Below are 25,842 nucleotides of genomic sequence, written 5' to 3' on the forward strand. Positions count from 1 at the left end.
ATACTAAATGTCACTATCATTTCTATCACTTATTCAATTAAACAATATCTTTTATACTTTTATCGTTATTTTTTATTTTTTCTCTACTCACGATCACTTTCAAAAATACTATATAATTATATAGGGTGAACAGTGTTTTATTCAAATTTACTGATGAAAAGTAACATTTTATCCCTTATCCCCTCACAACCACTCTATATAATATAAAGAACTTACATATTTTGGATCCAATGTGAATACTCTTATACGTTTATCACTATCAGGGGCGGATCTAGTGCTTTGTTAGTCATAGCACGGGTTACGGCTCAAGTCGGTATTGGTAGTGTATCTTTTATATATATTTTTTCGTTCTTATACAAAGGATACCCCTAAAATAATAAAATGATACCCCTAAGACTATGTCTTATCAGAGAAGAAGAGAGAAAAAAAGTTTGTATAAACTATCTATGTTTTCCGGCCAAAAAAATTGCAATGTTTTAGGAAGAAGAAGATGCCTTTTTAGAGAAAAACTATTTTTTATTGTATAGTGATGGGACTGACAACCAAAGTAAACTTTGATTTTTTCCAATTTTTTAATTTAAAATTTCTAATCACGTGGAAATGCACAAATGCTTATTAAAATAATATTTTTTTGTAACAAAATTTAAAACGGTTATTGGGTTTTCAAAATATCTGAATCATAATAATGTAATTAGTATTTGAAGTAGTAAAAATGATTAAATTTTTTGAATTATTGACGCTGTTAATAAAACTTTTTTTTTGAATTTTAAGTGTATCTAATAATATTTAATTATATTTGTTAATGTATAAGAAACAGTTTAATAATTATTATATAATCATCAACCAAGCCCTTCCCATTACACCATTTCTAGTTTATGCAGAATTTTAAAGTTTATACAGAATTTTACTTTTATAGTTCATGCGATATGCCGAATTTTAGCTTGTTAAGACGAATTTACGCAATCGAATGGGCCCGGAATCATGGGCGGATGTAATGTATAAGGAGGGGTAGCATGAGCTACCCCTCAACTTTGTCGACGGAGTGTAAAATTAGTACAAAAAAAAATATTTTCTCTCCGTTTTATGTATTGGGGATACCCCCGAGCAAATATAAGGATACCCTTGTATCAAAAAAAAAAGTTTTGGGATACCCCTGAACTTGTCTTCTAGATCCGCCACTGATCACTATAGCCCAACAATTTATTAGTATAGAGTAATAATTTTTAAAAATTATACGTAAGAGAAGATGGACTAGTTGTATAATAAAATAAGAGGGAATAAGTTTATAAGTTATCTATAATTTTTTTAGTCAGTACCAATAACTTAGCAGTATGCTCTTTACACATAAAAATAATGTGGGTTCAATTTTTTTGTAAATGTAACGTGGCATTTTAGGTATATGAAAACATGTTTTATCAATTGCTTATTCGGAATTCATGTGCCACTTGAGGAATGAGAGGCATCCAACTTAGAAGGTTAACCAACTACCTAAACAATAGTTTGATTTTAAAAAACTTGAATCTAAATTAGACAACTCTATATTTAATTTATTTGATTTTTCAATTGACCAAATTGAAACCATTTTCTTAGTGTGAGGTGAAGTGAAAGAGGGTAAAGTGAGTGATATGGCACCTACATGTAAGGGCGTGAAAGTATACCCCATAGCTTAACATCTGCATATTTTTAACAGCAAATCTTACTCTAACTAAGATTTGAGATTTGAACCAACAATCTTCTCTTTAAAAATCAAGGCCGTATGTCTCTATTAAATGGGTTATCCACATATTGGAGTATGTAACTTATAAGTGTAAGCCTGTTTTTAAACACAAAACAATTTGTGAAAATCAAGCCCTAGATTTTTTTTATCCGTACCACAACGCTAGAGGAAGGTGAAGTTTTGAAGCTTGATAAAGCCTAAAGGTCCGTGTCTATGGGCCTCCTTTTCTTATGAGGTTGATTTCCTTAAAGATGATAGTGGACTGGGAATCTCGGATGGAGTCAAAAAAAAGGCCCAACAGTTTTAAACAGTTCCTTCACTAATTGTATGGGTTTGGTACAGAACTAAATTTTGCTAATAACGGCCCAGTCAAATCGTATTATTTTCGAAAGAAAGGAGATTTCATTATTTAAAAAATAAAAACTTCAAAATTATTAGATTACTTTGAAAGGGGAAATACTATTTTTTTAATTCTTTTAATGACAAGTGACATTCACCTTCACATTTATTTCAACTTTGGGGGCTTAACAAATTTTGAGCTACTTAAATTAATTGAAGGTTATCTAACTTTTGAAAATATAAAGTTGAATGCAAATTCGAATTATATTAGAAAAAAAAAAACAATTCAAACTCATAACTAAAATTCAGTTCATATTTGAATTAAGATTTTGTTTGAATCCGAGTTGATTTGCTTCAAACAAATAAAAAATTAAAATAATAATAATAATAATAATAATAATAATAATAATAATAATAATAATAATAATAATAATAATAATAATAATAATACTAACAATCATAATAAAAGCCCATGTTTTTAAAATTATACACATAAAATAAAACTAAAAATAAATTTATATATAATATGAGTTTGATTTTTGGATCTAATCAGAAATCGCACATTTGAATTAAATTCAAAACCTAAATTCAAATCAGCTGTTAATTTGATTCGGAAACTCAAAAAAAAAAGGATTTTAAATTCAAATAAAATTTTGAGTTTTTTTTAATCCAATTCAAATATTGAATACTCTTAAAAGGTCCTAATAAAGACACACCTCAAAATTTTAATTTCACACCCTGTATACGGGTTGTATAACGTTATATGTCCCGTATAAAATAATCTAACATGACAAATATTGGACCGTATAATGTTATACGACTCGTATAGATAGGGAAAATAATAGGACATATAACATTCTATGCCCGTCGTACAACATTATGCGGGTCGTATAACACTATATGGGTCGTATAACATTTTATACGGTTCGTATAATATTATACGGGTCGTATAATATTATATGAGGTTGGGTTCGGATAACATTATATGGGTCGTATAATGTTATACAATCCGTATACATGAAGGAAGAAGTAAACATTCTCTGACATTTTTTTTGTTCAACAATCATTTATACAACTGTATATGGAGTGTATACGTATAGTGATGTGAACATAAGATTTTAAGGGTGTCGGAATAGTGAGAACACTCTTAAATTTAGGACATTAACAACATTGACCCGTAACATGTTTCTCTTTCGTGACATAGATATCCAATAATGACACAAGCTTTGAATAAATCACGAAGGCCTTTTTCTTATTTTCTATTATATAACAATAAAAAAAAATAATTTCCCAAAGCGACCAAACGACCATACTGTCGTTTCACATTCAAGGGCCAACATAATCCATTAATCCTACAACTTGGCCAAATGAGGTCGACATTAGCTGGAGAACGACCGGAGATATTTCTCATAGTTGGATATATCACAGATTAGGGTGAGCGGGGCACTTCTCGGGGAGGGGAGCGGGGAGTGAAGTCCTCGAGCGGGAACACCGCCGCCATCAATTCGGGGAGGGGAAGCGGGGTGGGGGAGCGGTGTGTACTCACCGATTGAGAGAGAGGAGAGAGAGAGGGGGTGATTGGTTATTAATGTGAGTCCACCCTTTTTCCACCAATCATATTTTTTTCTTCTTTTTTTATAAAAAAGTAATTGTGTGAGTGGAGTGATGCCAACGTTTGATTGCAAAATGGGGACTTAAGAGGGAAGTTGACGTTGCACGTGCTGATTGGGTGTGTGTAAGAGAGGTCACTCCCCTAAGAGAGGAGTGCCCCTCTCACCCTTATAGGTGTACTCTCAAATCAAATCACAACCCACATTAATTAACAAATAAAATGTATATTGAAAAAAATAAAAATTTATAATAACAAAGATGAAAAAAAAAAGTGAAATTTGCATACTTATACATGAATTTAGATACATTAGTGTTAATCCAAAAGCAAGTTGAAGAAACATTTGCTAACTGCTAAAAGTACACATCAGCAGATTTGAATAGAAATATGTTTTTGGGTTAACTGTACAATAATAATCATGAAGCATTGAGTTACCACTTCCCACCACAACTGCTTCAGTCTTGAAAACGATCATAATCCCCACTCTTTGGTGACTGTTGTGCCCCATGATTCAATCTTCCTGCAAAACCACACCACAAGCCCATTAAACATTTCTAACCGCGAAAAAAAAAGCGTTACATAGTAATAATATTTACCTGAGAAATCATAACCAGCAGTGTTCCTAGAATCATTGTTAGGCCTCCAATCGCTTACAGGCACATTTCGATTCTGGATCATGAACTGGTACCCGTCGATATTTTGTTGCTCATCACTGCCACCGACTACATTTCTTCCAGAAGTGTCTGGTCCCGATAGGAAGCTCAAGTTTGGAACCGACGGCCCCACATTTGGTGATGGCAACTTGTTTGTAGATGTATCGCCTTTTAAGATAGCAGTACTTTCTTTCTTACCCTCGATAGAAAATGAGCCAACGATTACCTGAAGACGCAATCAATCAAAAAAGAGGCGTCAAATCACACGCGTACCATTCCAACACAAACCTGTTTTGACCCGTTACCCAACCCTCTCATTTGGTCAAATCTACTTGACTCAAACTAAAAGAATACTACCTGGACAGGACCTGCGGCTATCAACGGCCCATCAACACCGCCACCTATGATTTGTCCGTCGTTACTAGACAAACAGACGCTTAATCCACCCGTGCCACCCAGATCAGTACGTATGTAAGATCCGCAGAATGATAGGATGTCAAAACGACCCTGATATCATAGAAAGTTAGAAACCGTGAATTGATAAGTGATTAGCTAATGATCATAAAGAGTTAAGGATGCATATAAAAATGTTTACTTACCTCATAAGTAATGTTGCCTGCGGATGTGGCTGGCTGGCGTAACGTTGCATTCGTGATTGAACCAGATGCTGAGAGGACACACATCTCTTGCTTGCTTTGTTGCATAAACGACATTATTTTCTGGCTAATATCCTGTCATCATTTCCAAAAAGCATATTAGAAAGACTTCAGTATTAGGGATGAAATGGCCTTATGGCCGGGACGGGTTTCTGATAAGTATTGGTAATCCCGTCCCATAACCGATTGTAAAACTATGTTCTGTACCCGGTCCCATACCCATAAGGCCATAAGGCATCGGGTCTACGAGATAGTTTGTTAAAAGTTACCCGTTGGGATTCCTAAGTAGATTTCTTACTATTCTATTTTTTATATAATTGTGTTACCCAAAGTAACTACACGTAAAACTAAAAAGTAGGGGGATTAGTAGATTACTCTGTTACTCAAGAATAGAGAAAACTAAAGTACGGGTATGGTTCGGGTAAATGGGTATGTGACTCTTCAGAAAACTGCCAAAGAGTTAGTTTCAATTCAAGATCAGGTAACAAATACATGCATTCAGTTATTTGGCCATGTACTATATATAATTTAAAATTAATTTTTATAAAATTGTATGTTCTCAATTATGGAATCATTCTGCTCATTGTAATTTATATTAATTTTTATAAAATCATAAGTTGTTAATTCTGGAGAGATACCGAACCCATATCCTGAGATTTTTGATACATTGATTGGAAAGAGGTATGCTTTCATCATAAGTGTTAAAGACTATAACATTGAGCATCAGGTTGAAAACTATGGTATTTCAATGGCCACTAACGATGATGAGATCCTTTCCGCGCTCTGCTTCAAATTCAATCTTAACCAGGTCTAAATCTTCATTATGTCATTCTTTTAATTTGATATTGATATCGTTTTAAAATATATTTATACCATTGTGTGTATTTTATGTTATTGTGTATTATGTACTTAAAGCATGAGCAGTCCGAATCGTTGGATGTTCCAGATTCCTGCAGTTTGTCTACTCCTGTTGACCTTATGAAGGTAATATGAGAATTTCCTTATTTGTACTAAATTTTTTTAAACGTTAGTACTTATTGTCTTTTTATATCAGGATGAGATGTCATACTGCGGTGACAATGTTACACCTGCATCCCAAGCACTTGTAGGCACTGAGAATCCGTCTTCTGATGAAACAAAACGTAATATTCGTGAAGTGTTCGATGTGGATGATGCATTAGGTAACTCCTCGACAAAGTGCCGCATTAATGATGAACTCTCTCAGGATGAAGATGCTGGTGTTTCAACGCTTTTGATTCCAAAGATTGAGAAATAGTGTCTTCTGTATTTTCAAATACATTTACGTGTTGATTTCATATGCTGTTGCCATGTTGAACTTATGGTTTTCGTTTTGTTGCTTTTGGGTGTTTGGTGGGTTATGTTTTGGACTGATTATGTGGTTTTGAATTCCTAAAAACTTATCTGCTTATTATAATGTATATTGTTAAATAAATATTGAGATGTTCAATAGTCAATATTTATGTTTAAAACTTATGTGTATGAATAGTAGCAACAATTTATAATATATATATATATATATTGTATATACCCAATTAACAACTTTTTTATCTACAAACATTTGTAATCTTTAAGCAATTTTAATCTTATTATCTTATCTCATAATTTATATAGGATTATCAGTGGATGTGGTTGTTCTTTATTGGTTTTTACCGTTATCCCTGCCCACCAAGATTTAGTAAGTATCCGTCTATGTTACAGTTTAAAAAAAATATTGAATTTATGCCTGTTTCTCCCATTAACTTATTTAAGTAATCTCATTCAATAGGTTTTTTATATACTTCAAATTTTCTGTAAGTCGTTCAAAGTATGTTGTTAAGAAAAATCGTAACCAAGTATGAAGCGTAAATTCAAACCCATTTTATTTGGTTTTTTGTTTGGTTTATCAATCCATGTTTTGTTTTATTTTATTTGTTTTCTTTGGTTTATTTAGATAACTGAAAAAAATACCGTTTAACTTAAATCATATACAAATAAACCATAAACCTAACCGATGAACATCCGATTTACATTCCACAAAGATTACAAAATTTGTTGTTAAGTTTTTTTATCAATGTAATAGATTATTTGGAATAATTAATTCAATAATATGAAACAATTTTATTTTACTTTTCATGAAATGATTTTTAATTACAAAATGATAAAATGCAATATTATAATTTTTTGAGGTTATGTTTAATCCCTAGGTATTACATACTGTAATTCAAAATTTAAAAACCACTGTTTTCTTCTATTTTTTTAATGTTCCTGATCTTATACTCTTTCTTATTTTGAAAGCATCTCCTTCTTTCAGACTTAACAATGTCAAATAATTCACGTTCATCTTCTACAGCAGTTAATTCATCTCAACGAAATTTACATAGTAAGTGAAATTATAACTTCTTAACTCATCGTTTCCCAAATCAAGGGGAAGAGAGCTGCCAACGTTCAGAAAAAGCTTAACCGTAGAAATAAGATTGCAAAGACTGCAAAAAAAACATTCTGGACACCCTCTTGACCCCGAGCTCTTTCATTTTGATCGCAAAGGAGACTATAGGCTGGTATACCATTTTTTATAATAAACTAATGATTTACGTTTATTTGTCTGACTATTATTTTTTTCCACACTATACATGTAGCGTCTTCCTGCTGAAGTTGCGAGACGAGCAGGTCTTTCTCTTGATCTTCATCCTTTGAAAGTTCAAAACATGGTTGGAGTTGTGGAGGTTTATGATGTTAAGTTGGAGTTAAATGAATTGAAGCCACGTTATGCGTTGGACGGTTAGCGAAAGTTTATGACTGACAATAACTTGAGGTTTGGTGATATGTTGCATTTCACATACGTGTCTTCGCAACAGAAGATAGTATTAAATCAAGTTACATCAGTTTAACAAACACATTTTAAGTCTGTTCTGTTATCAGATACTAATTGTGAATTTTTTGATGGTGATGTTGTAGGTTTTTTTCTTAAATTATTAACTTGATGATTTGTTGCTATGTATGGCTAAGATGATAAAACACTGTTATTAGCACTTTATGTTTTAAATTTGGCCAATTAGATTATGTGTTAAATTATAGTCCTTTAAGTCATTGTTCCATTTTCTTGAATTCTATCTAATTTTTTAAAGAACTTCAATAACAAATAGTGGTTTGAACATCTGTTTGCCTTTTGGGCAATAGTTAATGGAAACCCATGTTAGGTTCAACAGTGTTTTGAAGAGGAAAACTGTGTTAGAAGACAGTAGATCTTAACAAGTTAAAGATCTGTTAAGGCTTAAAAAGATGTTTGGCATTTAACAAATGTTTGGCCTTTTATATCAGATGTTTGGACTTAAACAGTTGTTTGACTTTAAACACATGTTTGACCTTAAACAGATGTTTTGCCTTAAACAGATGTTCTTCTTCTATATCGGATATTTGGACTTAAACAGATGTTTGACCTTAAACAGATGTTTGGCCATAAACAGATGTTTGGCCTTAAACCAAACATCTGTTTAAGCTCAACATCTGTTTAACTATTTGTCAATATCTTATTGACTTTTGGTTAACATCTGTTTCAAATTTGGTCAACACCTTATTTTGTAAAAGAGGTACAAAAACAAAGATTTTTTCAAAATTCCAAATCACCCTATCATGTAAGTGTATTGATGTAAAAGTGGAAATAATATTATTCATATGGTCCTGTTGTGTTTTTGTTTGTCCTCTAATATGAGTTCATGATCTAATCCGGTGATTTGAAGACATTGATGTTGAATCGAATGAGATGGTTGATGTAATATGGTCGTATTACAAACAAATAGTAATTAATTAATCTAAATAACTTTCCCGAGCCCAGGAAGCAATCCCGGGTAAAAACCAAGTTAAGTATAAAGATAAAGGATAATTCTTACAATTAACTCTATAGATTAATTCTATTAAACTATAATAATTTAAGCTAGATTTATTTATTCATGTTTATTATATTGTTTATATGTATTTTGTTTGTATATTACTTTAGGGTTAGGATATAATAGAAAGTTTATTTGGCTAAAAAGGCTAGGAAGTAATCTTGACCATCCATTTAGTTAATCAAGGGCTAAGATTAAATGAGGGAAATTGAAGGGAAGAAATGAGGCCTGTGGGTTTGTTTAGGAGCATTCTAGTCAATACAAGGCAATAGTTTCTCTCTCCTCCAATTTCCCCCCCCATTTTTTAAACGTTAATAACTTTTTCATACGACATTATTTTTTTATAAAAATTGCACCAAAAAAACGAGCGTTTTTTTATCTTTAAAACGAGTATACTATTGCTATAATTTCGAAAAAAAATTAAAACCCAGTTGTGTAAAACGCAATGAAAAAAAAACCTAAAAAATGACATTTTTCTAAAACGCAATGCACCAAAAACACAAAGAAATGTTTTATTTGTAAAACGCAATATCCAGAAAACACAAAGAAATGTCTTATTTCTAAAACGCAATAGCCTAAAAACACAAAAGAAATGATACTTTCTAAAACGCAATGGACTAAAAAAACACATAAAATGAGTTTTACCTAAAACGCAATGTGTAACACCTCGAAAAATTTCGTCCAATAATGTCTTAACACGTGTCATAAGGTTCCGGTATGTGAAAATGAACTTTAGAGGGACTAAAAGTGACAAACAGTGAAAACTATGGAACGTAAGGGTCCAAAGTGTCAACAATGGATAAATAGACTCTATGATAACCCTACATAATGTTTATAACCTTAAACGGGTGGTTCATGGATCATACGACGCGGAAATTGCACAAAAGTGAGGAATTACAAACTATAGGGGCCAAAAGTGTCAACATATTGAATTTATACCTCTGAGTGAACTTTTGGCAGACCCGAAGCTTTGAGAAGCTAAAATATACTCACTAGAATATGTGGTTAAAATTTCGTGAAGTTTCGTCAACGTATGAGAAAGTTATGGCCAAAACCGTACTTGAAGGACTAAAAGCGTCAACGTCGAATTTCATGGCTTTTCGGTTGAGCGCAAAATTATCCGAGGACATTACCATGTTGGTAAATGTCCTAAGGTTCCTAGAAACCAGGTTTGGGGGTTTACGGGTCAAGATAAGTAGCCAAATCATCGCAACCAAAGTACAGGGGCCAAACATGCAACAAATGGGCGAAGTTTGGAACTGCTGACCCCAGGCGCCCGCCTGAGGTCCTACGCGGGCCGCGACCCAGCGCCCAGCGACAGAATTCGCGAACTGGGCTGATTTGGGTCCGATTTTGTGTGCATTCCAGCTGTTTTCACCTCCCTTGAGCTCCAATAAACGTCCATGCATGCCTAGGCCACAGTAACCTCCTTGCAAACATCAAAATTCAGCTTTAAATCTGATCCAAAGCTCATTTTACTAAACACTTGTGTTGTGAACAAGAACTTCCAAACTTGCAAAAGCTCTCAAGCATCTCTGGAGCATTACTGGACATCAAGGCCGATTTCTTGTGTTAGATTAACATCAATAGGACCTTGGTAAGCTTCTAATTCGATCTCAAATCCGTTCTTGCTTTGATTATTGCTAAAAGTCAAACTGTTTGATCATACACTTTGACTTTCTGATTAAACAAGTTTCAATCAGTCATTCCTCGAATTGAAACCAGATTTATGTTGGTATTTATGTGGGAAACAAACCCTCTAAAGGGTACTATCTGAATCCCACTACATGCATGCTAATTGTCGAGTCAAACGTGATTCTAAAAAGTCAACAGAAGTGATTTTTGAGAAAAAATAGCTTAAATGGTAAAATAAATGACATGCAATCTGTTTGATCATCATAGATAGCTTTATTATGAATATAAGAATGTGTTTTACCACGATCAACTCGACAATCTATAGTATAGACACGAATCGGAACCGAAAGTCTTGTAAAACGACTATTTCGTAGACTATCGATTCGGATTCGTACATGCATGTTTGAAATCTGTATTGGAAAGTATTTTTGGCCATTTTTATTTTGGTAAAACTTTCTGGAATTTTTGTTGATTAAGTCTATACTTAGCCGATTAAGTTGCATGTTTCCGATTATGCTTAAAAGTTGACTATTTTGCCCTTTTTGATATAAAACGTGATTTTTGGAAAAGTGAAAGGATAGAAATCTGTATTTCTAATATATAAACTTGCACCGAAAATTTCGGATCAGTTGGTGGTCCAGATTTTGAGTTATGGCCATTAGCGTAAAACTATATTCTTAAATTACATAAACGGCCCTTTTCGCGTAGAACCCGTTTCTGGCCACGTCTTGATACGAAACTTTTTACCAACAGATGTAATATAATATTTTGGGATTTTAGATGATTTTTATTTAATTTTTGGCTGATCGTATCTTAGATCGCTTAATTATTTCGGCTTATGTCGGTTTTGACCGTTTTAGCCATAAAATGAGTTTTACACATTCTTTTGACCCGAAACCTTTCCCTACTGATTTTATATGTTAAATAAATTATTTTGAGCCTTCTGGAAATATAAAAATCTCAGCTTTCGTATATAAACCCGGAAACGGCTCTAAATCGCATTTTTAGCGTTTTAAGCGCATAGTAAGCGTTATACCCGTTTTTAACATATAAGACTTATACCTACTGATGTAAATTGCATATTTTCATATAATAACAGTAAGGATAATATTTTGAACTCAGGTTTCCAGTTTTAGCCCTTGTGAAATTACTAAAATACCCATACGGTGCATAGTTTGGTTTTAAATGATAAATTTGATATATGGGTCATACCCTACTGTTATAACATGTTAAATTAAGTATATTTTCTGTATGAACCAGACCCGAACCTCAGATTTCTAATTTAACTCTTTTACAATCTTTTAAATGACCAAAATGCCCTTCTAAGGCATAAATTGAGTTTAAACTTATTCCGGGCAATATGGAACATAACTTACTGATGTTATATCATATTTAAAGCATATTATATCAGGAAACTTGCATTTGATTCTTTTGGCTACCCGTAACGCCCTTTTAGCGTTCGGTTCGGTTTACGTAACTAGTTTGCGTAAATTGACCGAAACGGGTCAAACGTTATCATTTTTAACTCAAAATCCAGAATGTATTTAGTATACCCATATTATACAAGTATTCAAACTTGTCGGGTCTAAAACACATTCTATCCGGTCTTTCGCTTAATCGTGCGTAAACCGTATCATCCTTAAAACTAACGGTCAAAGCTTAGGCTTAAATAAAAGACCCGTTAGGAATCTAATAGGTTAATTATAAACCTTTGTTCCAGATTAGGAGGCCCAGTAAAAGCTACCACACTTACCGTTTGTGTTACATACTTGCTCAGGTAAATACATTTTGACTTATTTTCCCTATACGGGCTTGGGGTACGGTATTTAAAATACCGCTTGATCGGGCGCACAAGTCCTGCGCCTTATAGGTGTACAGTCTTGAATAGCTTGTGCGACTCGTTTAAACAGTCTTGTCTTACTTTAGGCTTTGGGGGGGTTATTGACCGTGTCCCGGATATCCTTGGCATTATCTTACGAGATGGCCACGACCAGAGCACGGGGTGTAGGCGTACACTCGGCGTGTATAACTCTTTAATGTGGTGTGTCATTTAATCTTTAGCCCGGACAGCAGATCCCGGGCCACCAAAGATACGAGTGCATGTAAATCGTTCACAAGTTTATATTGTATAATTATCCCAAGTTAATAAAAATATTTATGCCTTGTGCATTTAAATCAATTTTCAATCATTTTCAAAATGAGTCGGTTGATTTGTATTTACCAGTGTAAACTGACGTATTTTTCCCAAAAGGTTAAGTGCAGGTACTATACGAAAATAGGCTGGCTGTTTCCTAAGAGCGTCCACTATAGTCTCGCAAGCTCGGACGACAAATATCTGTTGAACTATTTATTCTTATTTTTTTTGATCCGCCTGTGGATCCGTTTCAACTACTGTGATATTTATTATTGCACTTTATTTAAAAGTTGAAATGTATCTTTTCTACTTCCGCTGTGCATTATTATATTGTGTTGATTGTCTATGACGATGCCAACTACGTCACTGTACCCCACACCGGGCCCACCGGTGACACGTGGAAATCGGGGTGTGACAGGTTGGTATCAGAGCCAACGCTGAGTGAATTAAACACTATCCTAATGTGTTTAATCTCAGTTACACAATTGCACATTCCTCGATTTTCGAGTCTAGACAAAGAACTTAGGAAATGTTCAACATTTCGTTTATTTTATTTTATTTTCATTATTTGCTTTGTCTTATATATTTGTTGTGCAACTTGTTTAATTTTTGACAGGATCATTATGCCGCCACGGATGAGAGGTCGAGGAGGATTCGCTACATCGCACGACCATGAGGCAAGACCCTCACACAGACGAGCTCCGTCAGCTACGCACCACACTGCAGCCAATGATCCTTGGGGATCATTCGCCGAGCCGGCTAGACACTCGGTGTCTATGAGCACTTCGCCATCACTACCCCAATCATTTGGGCCCCACTCGGAGAATGGGCCCATGGTTCTCATGGATCTTACATACCGCTCCATCAGTCGCCTCACCAATACCTAGCACCAGTTTACCAGGGTCTGTATAACCCTGATGCTTTTGTGGATGAGCCAGTGGGTCATAACCCACTAGGACCGGAGGACCACTTTCCTGGTGATCACGAGATGGAAGTTGATGAAGACACGGACCCTTCACTGCCACCGTCAGGTACGCCCAACCATCCCATCGAGATATCGGATGGGTCACCATTTAGGGGATCACCCTACAATGGTGTTGATAGCTTTCAGGAGAGGTTTCGGCAGCACGATTGGTATTACACCCCCAGCCGCCACAACTCTCCGATGCTCCAGTCTCACCATGGATCGCCGGTGCACTCGCAGCACCACTCCCAGCAGCAGCAGCTTCAGCAGCAGCCGCCACTACAGCAGGACCTATCTGAGGCCCTCTGGCGCGATGTGATCACTCCGTCGCCACCACCACCACCAGTTTTACCTCCTCCGCCTCAGAGGCCAAGGAGGAATGCGCGTATGTCTACGCGCGGAGGGATTCGCATAGGCACCCCTCCCCATGTTGGTAGCAGCCGCTACACGCCTCTTCCCGAGGAGTCCGAGACGGGGGAGTCTCCGCATCCCGTATCGGAGGTCACTTCAGTACCGATCCCGCCTCTGCCGCCGCAGAACTATGGAGAGCCGATTCCGGCTTATGCCAGCGCAGCTCAGTTTAACCCGTTCGAGCAGGTTTTCCCCCAGGGTTACGATTACACAGGAGACCCTTATTGGCAAGCTGTAAACTACAGCTCACTCCCACCTAGTGGTCCATTTGGAGACACTTGGACTGCTGGGCAGTCTACCTTTGGTTACCCTCCGGGTTACCAGCAGCCACAGCCACCGCAGCCGCAGCAGTACCAGCCACCGCCACCGGCGCCTATGATGTCGCCGCCGCAGGTTCAAGAAATCCTGCATGGGATTAACAGTATGCGACGTGAGTTGCAACACGAGATGTGAGCTGATCGCCGACGCAATAGTGGCATGTTCAAGAAGGTGTTTGACTTACTCAAGGGTAAGAGTAAGAAGGATTATTGAATCCTTTGATTGTTATCTCATTACTCATGTCCCTGCGTGGACATCTACTCCTGTATTCTACCCCTGCGTGGGTATGTTGTTCTGTTAACCCCTGCGTGGGTTTGTTTTATTTTATTCGTCGTTGTTGTTAGTTGTTTAGCCCCTGCGCGGGCATGTTATTCGTGTTATTTGAATTAAAAGTCCCGTTTAGGGCAAAGATGTACTAGTACCTTATTTAAAATTTGATATGGTTAGTTTGAATTTCTCATTTTATTTGTGTGCATGAATTTAATATTTAAATAGTGGAAAATATCAATTTTTATTTGATTTGCCATTTATAAGAATCTTAGTAAGGTATAACCTAGCTTGAATGCCTTATTAACAGGCCTGGCCATGATGGTAAAACCTGGTTGAAAGGATTCAACTCCCTGTTAACATCTGAAAACATGTTAACATTCCTGGCTAAGCGTGATCGGTAGAATCACACAAGCCACCCTTTTTAATAAATTATCTACAGATTTTATCTGTACACAAGTCTATTTATGACTTGATACCTACGGGTTATGACTATGTCATATAGTGACAGTTGTGGTTTATGACTCCCTGTCTAGTAACGGATTATTTGTTTAACTATACAATTTATAATCCTATAAAAATCTAAATTTATAATTTAGTAATTGTCCATGTGACTAGGCCTATGGTGCCAATGTATATATTTTCATTCCTTGATTGCTATTAAGAGCCTGAATGAAATTATTAAATTAACTGCTAAGGTTCTTGATACCATGGTTAATAAATCGTCTAGAACGATGATACTGTTAGGTTTCTAAATAGACCTTGTCCTTTATTGTAGCTTAAAGCTACAATGGCCAAATCGGAGGAGACCAACAGTCATTCTGGGGAACACTCAGATAATGCAAAGATTCACGTCACCGGTGCAGAGTTGCAAGCACTGATAGATAACGCTGTTGCCAAAGCTATGGATAGGCAATTCAGGGAATCTAGTGGTACTCGGAGTAGGACCCGAACAGAACCGCACGCAAAGCCCAAGACTCATTCTGAGGCTCATAGTAAGCCACCTTCTAAAAAAGAGTGAGCCGAAGAAAGCTGAGGATGATAACCACTCCTCCAACCACAGCAGCATCCCAAAGCAAGAAGTTAAGATGAACCATGATACGCACAGCAGGTCCTGTACGTACAAATACTTCGTATCTTGCAAGCCCAGAGATTTCACTGGGGAAAAGGGGGCCGTCGATTGTATGACGTGGATTGATGAGATGGATACTGTGGTCGATATCAGCGGGTGTGCTGATAGGGATGTTGTGAAGTACGCGTCCCAGTCGTTCAAGGGAGACGCGTTAGCATGGTGGAAGTCGCTTCTACAAGCTACTGGAAAGACCGCTCTGTATAGCATGACATGGGATCAGTTTGTAGCACTGATCAAGGAGAATTTCTGTCCGCAGCATGAGGTCAAGAGAATTGAATCGGATTTTGTGTCTCTAGTTATGAAGAATCTCGATTGTCAAGCGTATCTTACTACGTTCAACACCTTATCCCGGTTAGTGCCTTATCTGGTGACCCCGGAGCCGCGTAGGATCGCTCGATTTATTGGGGGTCTGGCACCGGAGATAAAGGCAAGCGTCAAGGCTTCAAGGCCTACTACATTTAGATCAGTAGCTGATCTATCCCTCTCCCTCACTCAAGATGTCGTCAGACTTAGAGCTATGAAGAGCTCAGAGGAAAACAAAAGGAAACGTGAGGATGACACCTCACGAAGATCTGAGAAACGACACAAGGGAAACAACGACCATAGGAAAGGGTCGGGGTTCAAGAAAGGAGATCAGTCGGGTGAGAAACCCAAATGCAAAGTTTGTAGGAGGCATCACTTTGGGAGATGCAGGCAGGAGTCTAAGTCCCAGTCTTTCGAGAAACGTTGTGGGATCTGCAAGTCCACAGATCATAAAGCTGTGGATTGCAAGAAGATGAAGGATGCAACTTGTTTTGGTTGCAACAAGAAGAGGCACATTCGGCCCAACTGCCCAAAGAATGCGAAGAAGGTTGATGATGGGAAGAAGACTAATGCGAGAGTCTTCAGAATGGACGCCAAGGAGGCAGTTCTTGACGACAACGTCATTACAGGTACGTTTCTTGTAAATGATGTTTTTGCTAGAGTCTTGTTTGATTCAGGAGCTGATAAGTCGTTTGTAGGTGATAAGTTTTGTAAATTGTTGAACCTTCCTGTTAAAACCTTAAGTGTGAAATATGAGGTGGAATTAGCCGATGGAACCATAGAAACCGCCTCGACTGTTCTAGATGGATGTGTTATATCCATTAGGAATCATTCTTTCCCGTTATCCTTGCTTCCCTTTAAGCTAGCTGGATTCGACATAGTGATAGGCATGGATTGGTTGTCGAGTAACCAAGCCCAGATTCTGTGCAATAGAAAGCAGGTGATAGTGAAGACTCCGTCTGGTGAGTCACTTACTATTCAAGGAGATACCCAGCATGGATTGCCTGAGCAAGTGTCCATGCTCAAGGCATCCAGATGCATGCAGAAAGGATGTGTCATTTATATGGCCCAAGTTACCATTGATGAGCCGAAGCCGAAGATTGAAGATATTCCCGTTATCTCGAAATATCCTGAAGTATTTCCTGAAGAACTACCCGGTTTGCCACCGGATAGGCAAGTAGAGTTTCGGATAGATATCATACCAGGCGCTGCACCTGTAGCAAGAGCACCATACAGATTGGCACCAACGGAGATGAAGGAGTTGAGGACGCAATTGGATGAGCTTTTAGCCAAAGGTTTTATTAGGCCTAGCTCGTCTCCTTGGGGAGCGCCAATCTTGTTCGTTAAAAAGAAGGATGGATCGATGCGTCTGTGCATCGATTACCGTGAGCTTAACAAGGTCACTATTAAGAATAGATATCCGTTACCCAGGATCGACGATCTGTTCGATCAGTTGCAGGGAGCAAGCTATTTCTCCAAGATCGACCTGAGGTCAGGTTATCATCAGTTGAAGGTCAAGGAGGAAGACGTACACAAGACCGCGTTTAGGACTCGTTATGGACATTACGAGTTCCTAGTGATGCCGTTTGGGCTCACCAACGCACCAGCCGCGTTCATGGATCTCATGAATCGCGTCTGCAAACCTTATTTAGATAAATTTGTCATCGTCTTTATTGATGACATCCTTATCTACTCGAAGAGCCAAGCTGACCATGAGAAACACCTTCGTTGTATTCTCAAACTTCTGCATCAAGAGAAGCTTTATGCCAAATTTTCGAAGTGTGAATTTTGGCTTCGAGAAGTCCAATTCCTTGGACATGTAGTGAGCGAGCGTGGTATCCAAGTAGATCCCGCTAAAGTAGAAGCAGTCATGAACTGGCAGGAGCCGAAGACTCCTACCGAGATTCGCAGTTTCCTCGGATTGGCAGGATACTATAGGCGATTTATCGAGAACTTTTCGAGGATTGCTGCGCCCCTAACGTCGTTGACTCGTAAGAAGATTAAATTTGATTGGGGCCCTAAGCAGCAGGAATCCTTCGACATCCTGAAGAAGAAATTGAGCAATGCTCCGGTGTTGACATTGCCCGATGGCATAGAAGAATTTGTGGTGTATTGTGACGCATCACATACTGGTATGGGCTGTGTACTCATGCAGAAAGGCAAAGTTATTGCCGACGCTTCTCGACAGTTAAAAGTGCATGAGAAGAACTACACCACCCACGATTTGGAATTGGGTGCAGTTGTATTTGCTTTGAAGCTATGGAGACATTACTTGTACGGAACCAAGTGTATAATATATTCAGATCACAAGAGTCTTCAGCACTTGTTCAATCAGAAGGAATTGAACATGCGACAAAGGCGTTGGATGGAAACTCTCAATGATTATGACTGTGAGATAAGATACCATCCAGGCAAGGCAAATGTAGTTGCCGACGCCTTAAGCAGAAAGGAAAGGGTGAAACCGATCAGAATCAATGCCAAGCGCATTGAAATAAGAAATAATTTGAGTGAAAGGGTGTTAGCTGCACAGAAGGAAGCTGTGCTGGAAGCTAACTATCCTGCAGAAAAGTTAGGAGTAACTGAGGAGCAGTTATCCTACGACAAGGATGGAATGCTACGACTAAACGGACGAATATGGGTTCCAGTCTATGGAGGACTTCGGGATGTTATCCTCCAGGAAGCCCACAGCTCTAAATATTCCGTTCATCCTGGAGCTGATAAGATGTACCAGGATTTGAAAGCAAACTACTGGTGGATTGGTTTGAAAAAGTCAGTAGCTGAGCATGTAGCTAAATGTTTGACTTGTGCGCAAGTCAAGGCTGAGCATCAGAAGCCGTCAGGTTTGCTTCAACAACCTGAAATTCCCAAGTGGAAATGGGAAATGGTGACAATGGATTTCATCACCAAGTTGCCGAAGACGAAAAAGGGAAATGATACCATATGGGTCATAGTAGACAGACTGACTAAGTCAGCTCATTTTCTACCCATCAAAGAGACGTATAGCTCAGATATGTTAGCTCAATTGTACGTCGATAAGATTGTATCATTGCATGGTATACCTATATCTATTATCTCCGATAGAGATACTAGATATACGTCACATTTTTGGAAGAGTTTCCAACAATCGTTGGGCACTCGTTTGAATTTTAGTACGGCTTATCATCCTCAGACTGATGGTCAGAGTGAGCGTACTATTCAAACTTTGGAAGACATGCTTCGTGCATGTGCGATCGACTTGGGTGGTAGTTGGGATAAGAACCTACCACTGATTGAATTCTCCTACAACAATAGCTACCATTCCAGCATAAAAGTTGCGCCTTTTGAGGCCCTATACGGTAGAAAGTGTAGATCACCCATTTGTTGGGCAGAAGTTGGAGAAGTCCAACTGTCAGGACCAGATATCGTCTTTGAGACGACAGACAAGATCGTTCAGATTCGCGATCGTTTGAAAGCTGCCAGGGATAGGCAGAAAAGTTATGCGGATCCTAAGCGCAAAGATTTTCACTTCGATGTAGGTGAAAAAGTATTGCTTAAAGTATCGCCCTGGAAGGGTGTGATGCGATTTGGAAAGAAAGGCAAGCTGAGCCCGAGATATATAGGACCTTTCGAGATTATCGAACGTGTCGGGTCAGTCGCTTACAAGTTAAACTTGCCTGAAGAGCTTAGTGCTATTCATAATGTGTTCCACATCTGTAATTTGAAGAAGTGTTTCGCTGACGATTCACTGGTTATACCGCATACAGATATACACATAGACGAAAGTTTGAAGTTCGTAGAAAAACCTTTGTCGATTGAGGATCGACAGGTGAAAAAGCTTCGGAGGAAGCACGTGCCTATTGTAAAGGTCAAATGGGATGCCCGTAGAGGTCCCGAATACACGTGGGAAGTGGAATCCACGATGCAAGAGAAATATCCCCATTTGTTTCAGTAAATCTCGAGGTCGAGATTTCTTTTAAGGGGGTGAGGATGTAACACCTCGAAAAATTTCGTCCAATAATGTCTTGACACGTGTCATAAGGTTCCGGTATGTGAAAATGAACTTTAGAGGGACTAAAAGTGACAAACAGTGAAAACTATGGAACGTAAGGGTCCAAAGTGTCAACAATGGATAAATAGACTCTATGATAACCCTACATAATGTTTATAACCTTAAACGGGTAATTCATGGATCATACGACGCGGAAATTGCACAAAAGTGAGGAATTACAAACTATAGGGGCCAAAAGTGTCAACATGTTGAATTTATACCTCTGAGTGAACTTTTGGCAGACCCGAAGCTTTGAGAAGCTAAAATATACTCACTAGAATATGTGGTTAAAATTTCGTGAAGTTTCGTCAACGTATGAGAAAGTTATGGCCAAAACCGTACTTGAAGGACTAAAAGCGTCAACGTCGAATTTCATGGCTTTTCGGTTGAGCGCAAAATTATCCGAGGACATTACCATGTTGGTAAATGTCCTAAGGTTCCTAGAAACCAGGTTTGGGGGTTTACGGGTCAAGATAAGTAGCCAAATCATCGCAACCAAAGTACAGGGGCCAAACATGCAACAAATGGGCGAAGTTTGGAACTGCTGACCCCAGGCGCCCGCCTGAGGTCCTACGCGGGCCGCGACCCAGCGCCCAGCGACAGAATTCGCGAACTGGGCTGATTTGGGTCCGATTTTGTGTGCATTCCAGCTGTTTTCACCTCCCTTGAGCTCCAATAAACGTCCATGCATGCCTAGGCCACAGTAACCTCCTTGCAAACATCAAAATTCAGCTTTAAATCTGATCCAAAGCTCATTTTACTAAACACTTGTGTTGTGAACAAGAACTTCCAAACTTGCAAAAGCTCTCAAGCATCTCTGGAGCATTCCTGGACATCAAGGCCGATTTCTTGTGTTAGATTAACATCAATAGGACCTTGGTAAGCTTCTAATTCGATCTCAAATCCGTTCTTGCTTTGATTATTGCTAAAAGTCAAACTGTTTGATCATACACTTTGACTTTCTGATTAAACAAGTTTCAATCAGTCATTCCTCGAATTGAAACCAGATTTATGTTGGTATTTATGTGGGAAACAAACCCTCTAAAGGGTACTATCTGAATCCCACTACATGCATGCTAATTGTCGAGTCAAACGTGATTCTAAAAAGTCAACAGAAGTGATTTTTGAGAAAAAATAGCTTAAATGGTAAAATAAATGACATGCAATCTGTTTGATCATCATAGATAGCTTTATTATGAATATAAGAATGTGTTTTACCACGATCAACTCGACAATCTATAGTATAGACACGAATCGGAACCGAAAGTCTTGTAAAACGACTATTTCGTAGACTATCGATTCGGATTCGTACATGCATGTTTGAAATCTGTATTGGAAAGTATTTTTGGCCATTTTTATTTTGGTAAAACTTTCTGGAATTTTTGTTGATTAAGTCTATACTTAGCCGATTAAGTTGCATGTTTCCGATTATGCTTAAAAGTTGACTATTTTGCCCTTTTTGATATAAAACGTGATTTTTGGAAAAGTGAAAGGATAGAAATCTGTATTTCTAATATATAAACTTGCACCGAAAATTTCGGATCAGTTGGTGGTCCAGATTTTGAGTTATGGCCATTAGCGTAAAACTATATTCTTAAATTACATAAACGGCCCTTTTCGCGTAGAACCCGTTTCTGGCCACGTCTTGATACGAAACTTTTTACCAACAGATTTAATATAATATTTTGGGATTTTAGATGATTTTTATTTAATTTTTGGCTGATCGTATCTTAGATCGCTTAATTATTTCGGCTTATGTCGGTTTTGACCGTTTTAGCCATAAAATGAGTTTTACACATTCTTTTGACCCGAAACCTTTCCCTACTGATTTTATATGTTAAATAAATTATTTTGAGCCTTCTGGAAATATAAAAATCTCAGCTTTCGTATATTAACCCGGAAACGGCTCTAAATCGCATTTTTAGCGTTTTAAGCGCATAGTAAGCGTTATACCCGTTTTTAACATATAAGACTTATACCTACTGATGTAAATTGCATATTTTCATATAATAACAGTAAGGATAATATTTTGAACTCAGGTTTCCAGTTTTGGCAGTTTTAGCCCTTGTGAAATTACTAAAATACCCCTACGGTGCATAGTTTGGTTTTAAATGATAAATTTGATATATGGGTCATACCCTACTGTTATAACATGTTAAATTAAGTATATTTTCTGTATGAACCAGACCCGAACCTTTGATTTCTAATTTAACTCTTTTACAATCTTTTAAATGACCAAAATGCCCTTCTAAGGCATAAATTGAGTTTAAACTTATTCCGGGCAATATGGAACATAACTTACTGATGTTATATCATATTTAAAGCATATTATATCAGGAAACTTGCATTTGATTCTTTTGGCTACCCGTAACGCCCTTTTAGCGTTCGGTTCGGTTTACGTAACTAGTTTGCGTAAATTGACCGAAACGGGTCAAACGTTATCATTTTTAACTCAAAATCCAGAATGTATTTAGTATACCCATATTATACAAGTATTCAAACTTGTCGGGTCTAAAACACATTCTATCCGGTCTTTCGCTTAATCGTGCGTAAACCGTATCATCCTTAAAACTAACGGTCAAAGCTTAGGCTTAAATAAAAGACCCGTTAGGAATCTAATAGGTTAATTATAAACCTTTGTTCCAGATTAGGAGGCCCAGTAAAAGCTACCACACTTACCGTTTGTGTTACATACTTGCTCAGGTAAATACATTTTGACTTATTTTCCCTATACGGGCTTGGGGTACGGTATTTAAAATAGCGCTTGATCGGGCGCACAAGTCCTGCGCCTTATGGGTGTACAGTCTTGAATAGCTTGTGCGACTCGTTTAAACAGTCTTGTCTTACTTTAGGCTTTGGGGGGTTATTGACCGTGTCCCGGATATCCTTGGCATTATCTTACGAGATGGCCACGACCAGAGCACGGGGTGTAGGCGTACACTCGGCGTGTATAACTCTTTAATGTGGTGTGTCATTTAATCTTTAGCCCGGACAACAGATCCCGGGCCACCAAAGATACGAGTGCATGTAAATCGTTCACAAGTTTATATTGTATAATTATCCCAAGTTAATAAAAATATTTATGCCTTGTGCATTTAAATCAATTTTCAATCATTTTCAAAATGAGTCGGTTGATTTGTATTTACCAGTGTAAACTGACGTATTTTTCCCAAAAGGTTAAGTGCAGGTACTATACGAAAATAGGCTGGCTGTTTCCTAAGAGCGTCCACTATAGTCTCGCAAGCTCGGACGACAAATATCTGTTGAACTATTTATTCTTATTTTTTTTGATCCACCTGTGGATCCGTTTCAACTACTGTGATATTTATTATTGCACTTTATTTAAAAGTTGAAATGTATCTTTTCTGCTTCCGCTGTGCATTATTATATTGTGTTGATTGTCTATGACGATGCCAACTACGTCACTGTACCCCACACCGGGCCCACCGGTGACACGTGGAAATCGGGGTGTGACACAATGGCCACAAAAACGCTTAAAATGTCTGTTTTCTAAAACGCAATGGACTGAAAACACATAAAAATATGTTTTACCTAAAACGTAATGCACCAAAAATACAAAGAAATGTCTTATTTATAAAACGCAATGGCCAGAAAACACTTAAAAATATCTCCTTTCTAAAACGCAGTGGCCTAAAAAACAAAAGAAAGTGTTCTCTCTAAAACGCAATGGACTGAAAACAATTAAAAATGTGTTTTACGTAAAACGCAATGACTAAAAACATTTCAAAAATGTGTTTTTCTAAAACGCAATGGCCAGAAAACACTTAAAAATGTCTTAGTTCTAAAATGTAATGGCCTAAAAACACCAAAGAAAGTGTTTTCTCTCTAAAACGCATTGAACCAGGACAATAGTTTTGTCTGTAAATTGTCTGAACCAGGAAGTAGGAGATCAAAAAGACTGTCTACAGCTCAACCCCAGCCAGGGACTCTGCCCCTTGGACCCCGCCAGGGGCTGCCGCCCTTGGGACCCGGCTACCAGGGGCCGTCAAGATCGTAAAACGCAATGACTAAATCAAAAACCCAGATAATAAAAATGAAATTAAAAAACTTCTTACATGGATCGAAGTCAGTTTCTTCAACGATTGACGAAATTTGAATGATTGAAACACTTATCAGAGATTGAATTGAACGGATCGAGTGATTATCTTTAAAATCACCGGAAAAAAAAACGAGATTTTGTATGAAATTAAACTGGGTTTTCTTCAAAAAAGCTGAAGAACACGTTGATCGGGTGTTTGAATCATTGGTTGATGACGAAAATCGTACTATAATGTAGTGATTATTGAGATAGAAAGTGAAGAAATGGTTGAAGATTGTGGGTTTTGAAAATGGTGGGTTTTGATGTTACTGGGAAGAAAATGAAGAAGAAAATGATAAAGTTTGCTTAAAATACCCTTTCTCTTTATTTTAAATTTTGCCATATGTCCTAATCTTATTGCTTCCTATACTCTCTAGAAAAAATAAACTTTCTATTTGATTCTCACCCTATTTGATATGGTTATACCGATCCAACTTATATATGGGTCGGATAATCACTAACCCTAGGGGAGAAATACTTATACCCTGCTTGTATTCATTTGACGGTTACCAAGAAATTGCAATCGAATCATATTATCGTACACTCTCTGATTGATATCTAATAAATTCGACAGTATAACCATAAATGTAAACCAGACGAGCTGCTTATGTACTTCTTAATATTAACACACGAAAATCTCAAAATAAGTAGAGCTTAAATGATTTCCATCTTAAATTAAAGCTTATTTAATAAACGTGTTTTAAATATATTGTCGTCTCTATTATATTTAGATTAATCGCCATGTAGGTCAATTCGATTTCGACATCAAAACCTTCTTATATAATAAAGATATAGGTCTAAGGGTCATGCTACTGATGCGATGGTTAACGTGTTCACATTATTTTAGATAAGAAATGTGATCTTATTAGAAAAAAAATGGCTCATTCTATTCCCACCCCCCCTAATTCCTGATTACACCCTCCCTATCAAAAAACATCACATCCATCAATCATTTGGTTTTTGTTTTTAGCCTGCTTTGTCTTTTTGTTGTCTTTTTTATTTTATTCATTTATTTAATTATTAGTTATTTAGTATTTGTTTGTATTTGTTTATTAATTAGTTATTATTATTATTATTATTATTATTATTTTTATGATATAGTATTTATTATTAGTTTTTATTGTTACTAGTGGGAAACCCGCGCGTTGCAGCGGAGTTGACAAACTTTGACCCATTATAATCAAAACAGTTAAGTTCTTATATAAGTTGTAATCAACACTTTTAGGTTTTTTTTTCATAAAAGTAGTGCGCCAAATATGAATAATAGTCATTAAAAAGATGTGTATTTCCGGTTGCCTATCAGTAATATAAATTCCCCTTTTTACCATAAAAGGAGCACCAAGATGGTTGCTGTAGATTCATAAAACGACTTGTTAACTGTATATAGGTCGCTCCAGCAAGTGTACAGCTAAAATAGAGCCAAACCCCTCATGAAAAAAAAGCATTTTACTCTAATTTCTATTTATAAAGAAGTTTACAAAATCTATTGTGCAGAAATTTGCCGTTGATGGGCGCCCGGAGTTCTTCATTGTTAACTTTCAGTTAATTCATGATTTTTGATCATCTCGCTACTTGTTTTTCTAGTAGATTTGACCAAAAGTTAATTTTACCTTATTTTTTTGGTTAATCAGATTCCGGGTTCAACAACGTATAATGTTGCTTCTTACTATATGACAAGTACACCGATCAAAGAT

General features: G+C 37.1%; 1 protein-coding gene across 1 annotated transcript; it reads right to left on the minus strand.

Moving 5' to 3' along the window:
- Positions 1-3,926: 3,926 nt before the first annotated feature.
- LOC110906161 (AT-hook motif nuclear-localized protein 14) lies at positions 3,927-5,052 on the minus strand. Its single transcript, XM_022151412.2, has 4 exons — positions 4,918-5,052; positions 4,676-4,825; positions 4,262-4,544; positions 3,927-4,185 (listed from the first exon to the last, which is right to left on the minus strand). The coding sequence occupies exons 1-4, from the start codon at positions 5,029-5,031 to the stop codon at positions 4,121-4,123; spliced, it is 612 nt and encodes a 203-aa protein (XP_022007104.1). The 5' UTR covers positions 5,032-5,052; the 3' UTR covers positions 3,927-4,120.
- Positions 5,053-25,842: the final 20,790 nt, after the last annotated feature.

This window comes from Helianthus annuus, chromosome 14 (genome assembly GCF_002127325.2).
Source record: "Helianthus annuus cultivar XRQ/B chromosome 14, HanXRQr2.0-SUNRISE, whole genome shotgun sequence".
In the NCBI taxonomy this organism is placed as follows: Eukaryota; Viridiplantae; Streptophyta; class Magnoliopsida; order Asterales; family Asteraceae; genus Helianthus; species Helianthus annuus.

Bases quoted from the DNA above. Each gene is read 5' to 3' on its own strand.
- LOC110906161 (XM_022151412.2), bottom strand. From the start codon at position 5,031: ATGTCGTTTATGCAACAAAGCAAGCAAGAGATGTGTGTCCTCTCAGCA. The intron at 4,826-4,917 runs GTAAGTAAACAT...CTATGATATCAG, and splicing joins CAGGCAACATTACTTATGAG to GGTCGTTTTGACATCCTATC. The intron at 4,545-4,675 runs GTAGTATTCTTT...TTGCGTCTTCAG, and splicing joins TAGCCGCAGGTCCTGTCCAG to GTAATCGTTGGCTCATTTTC.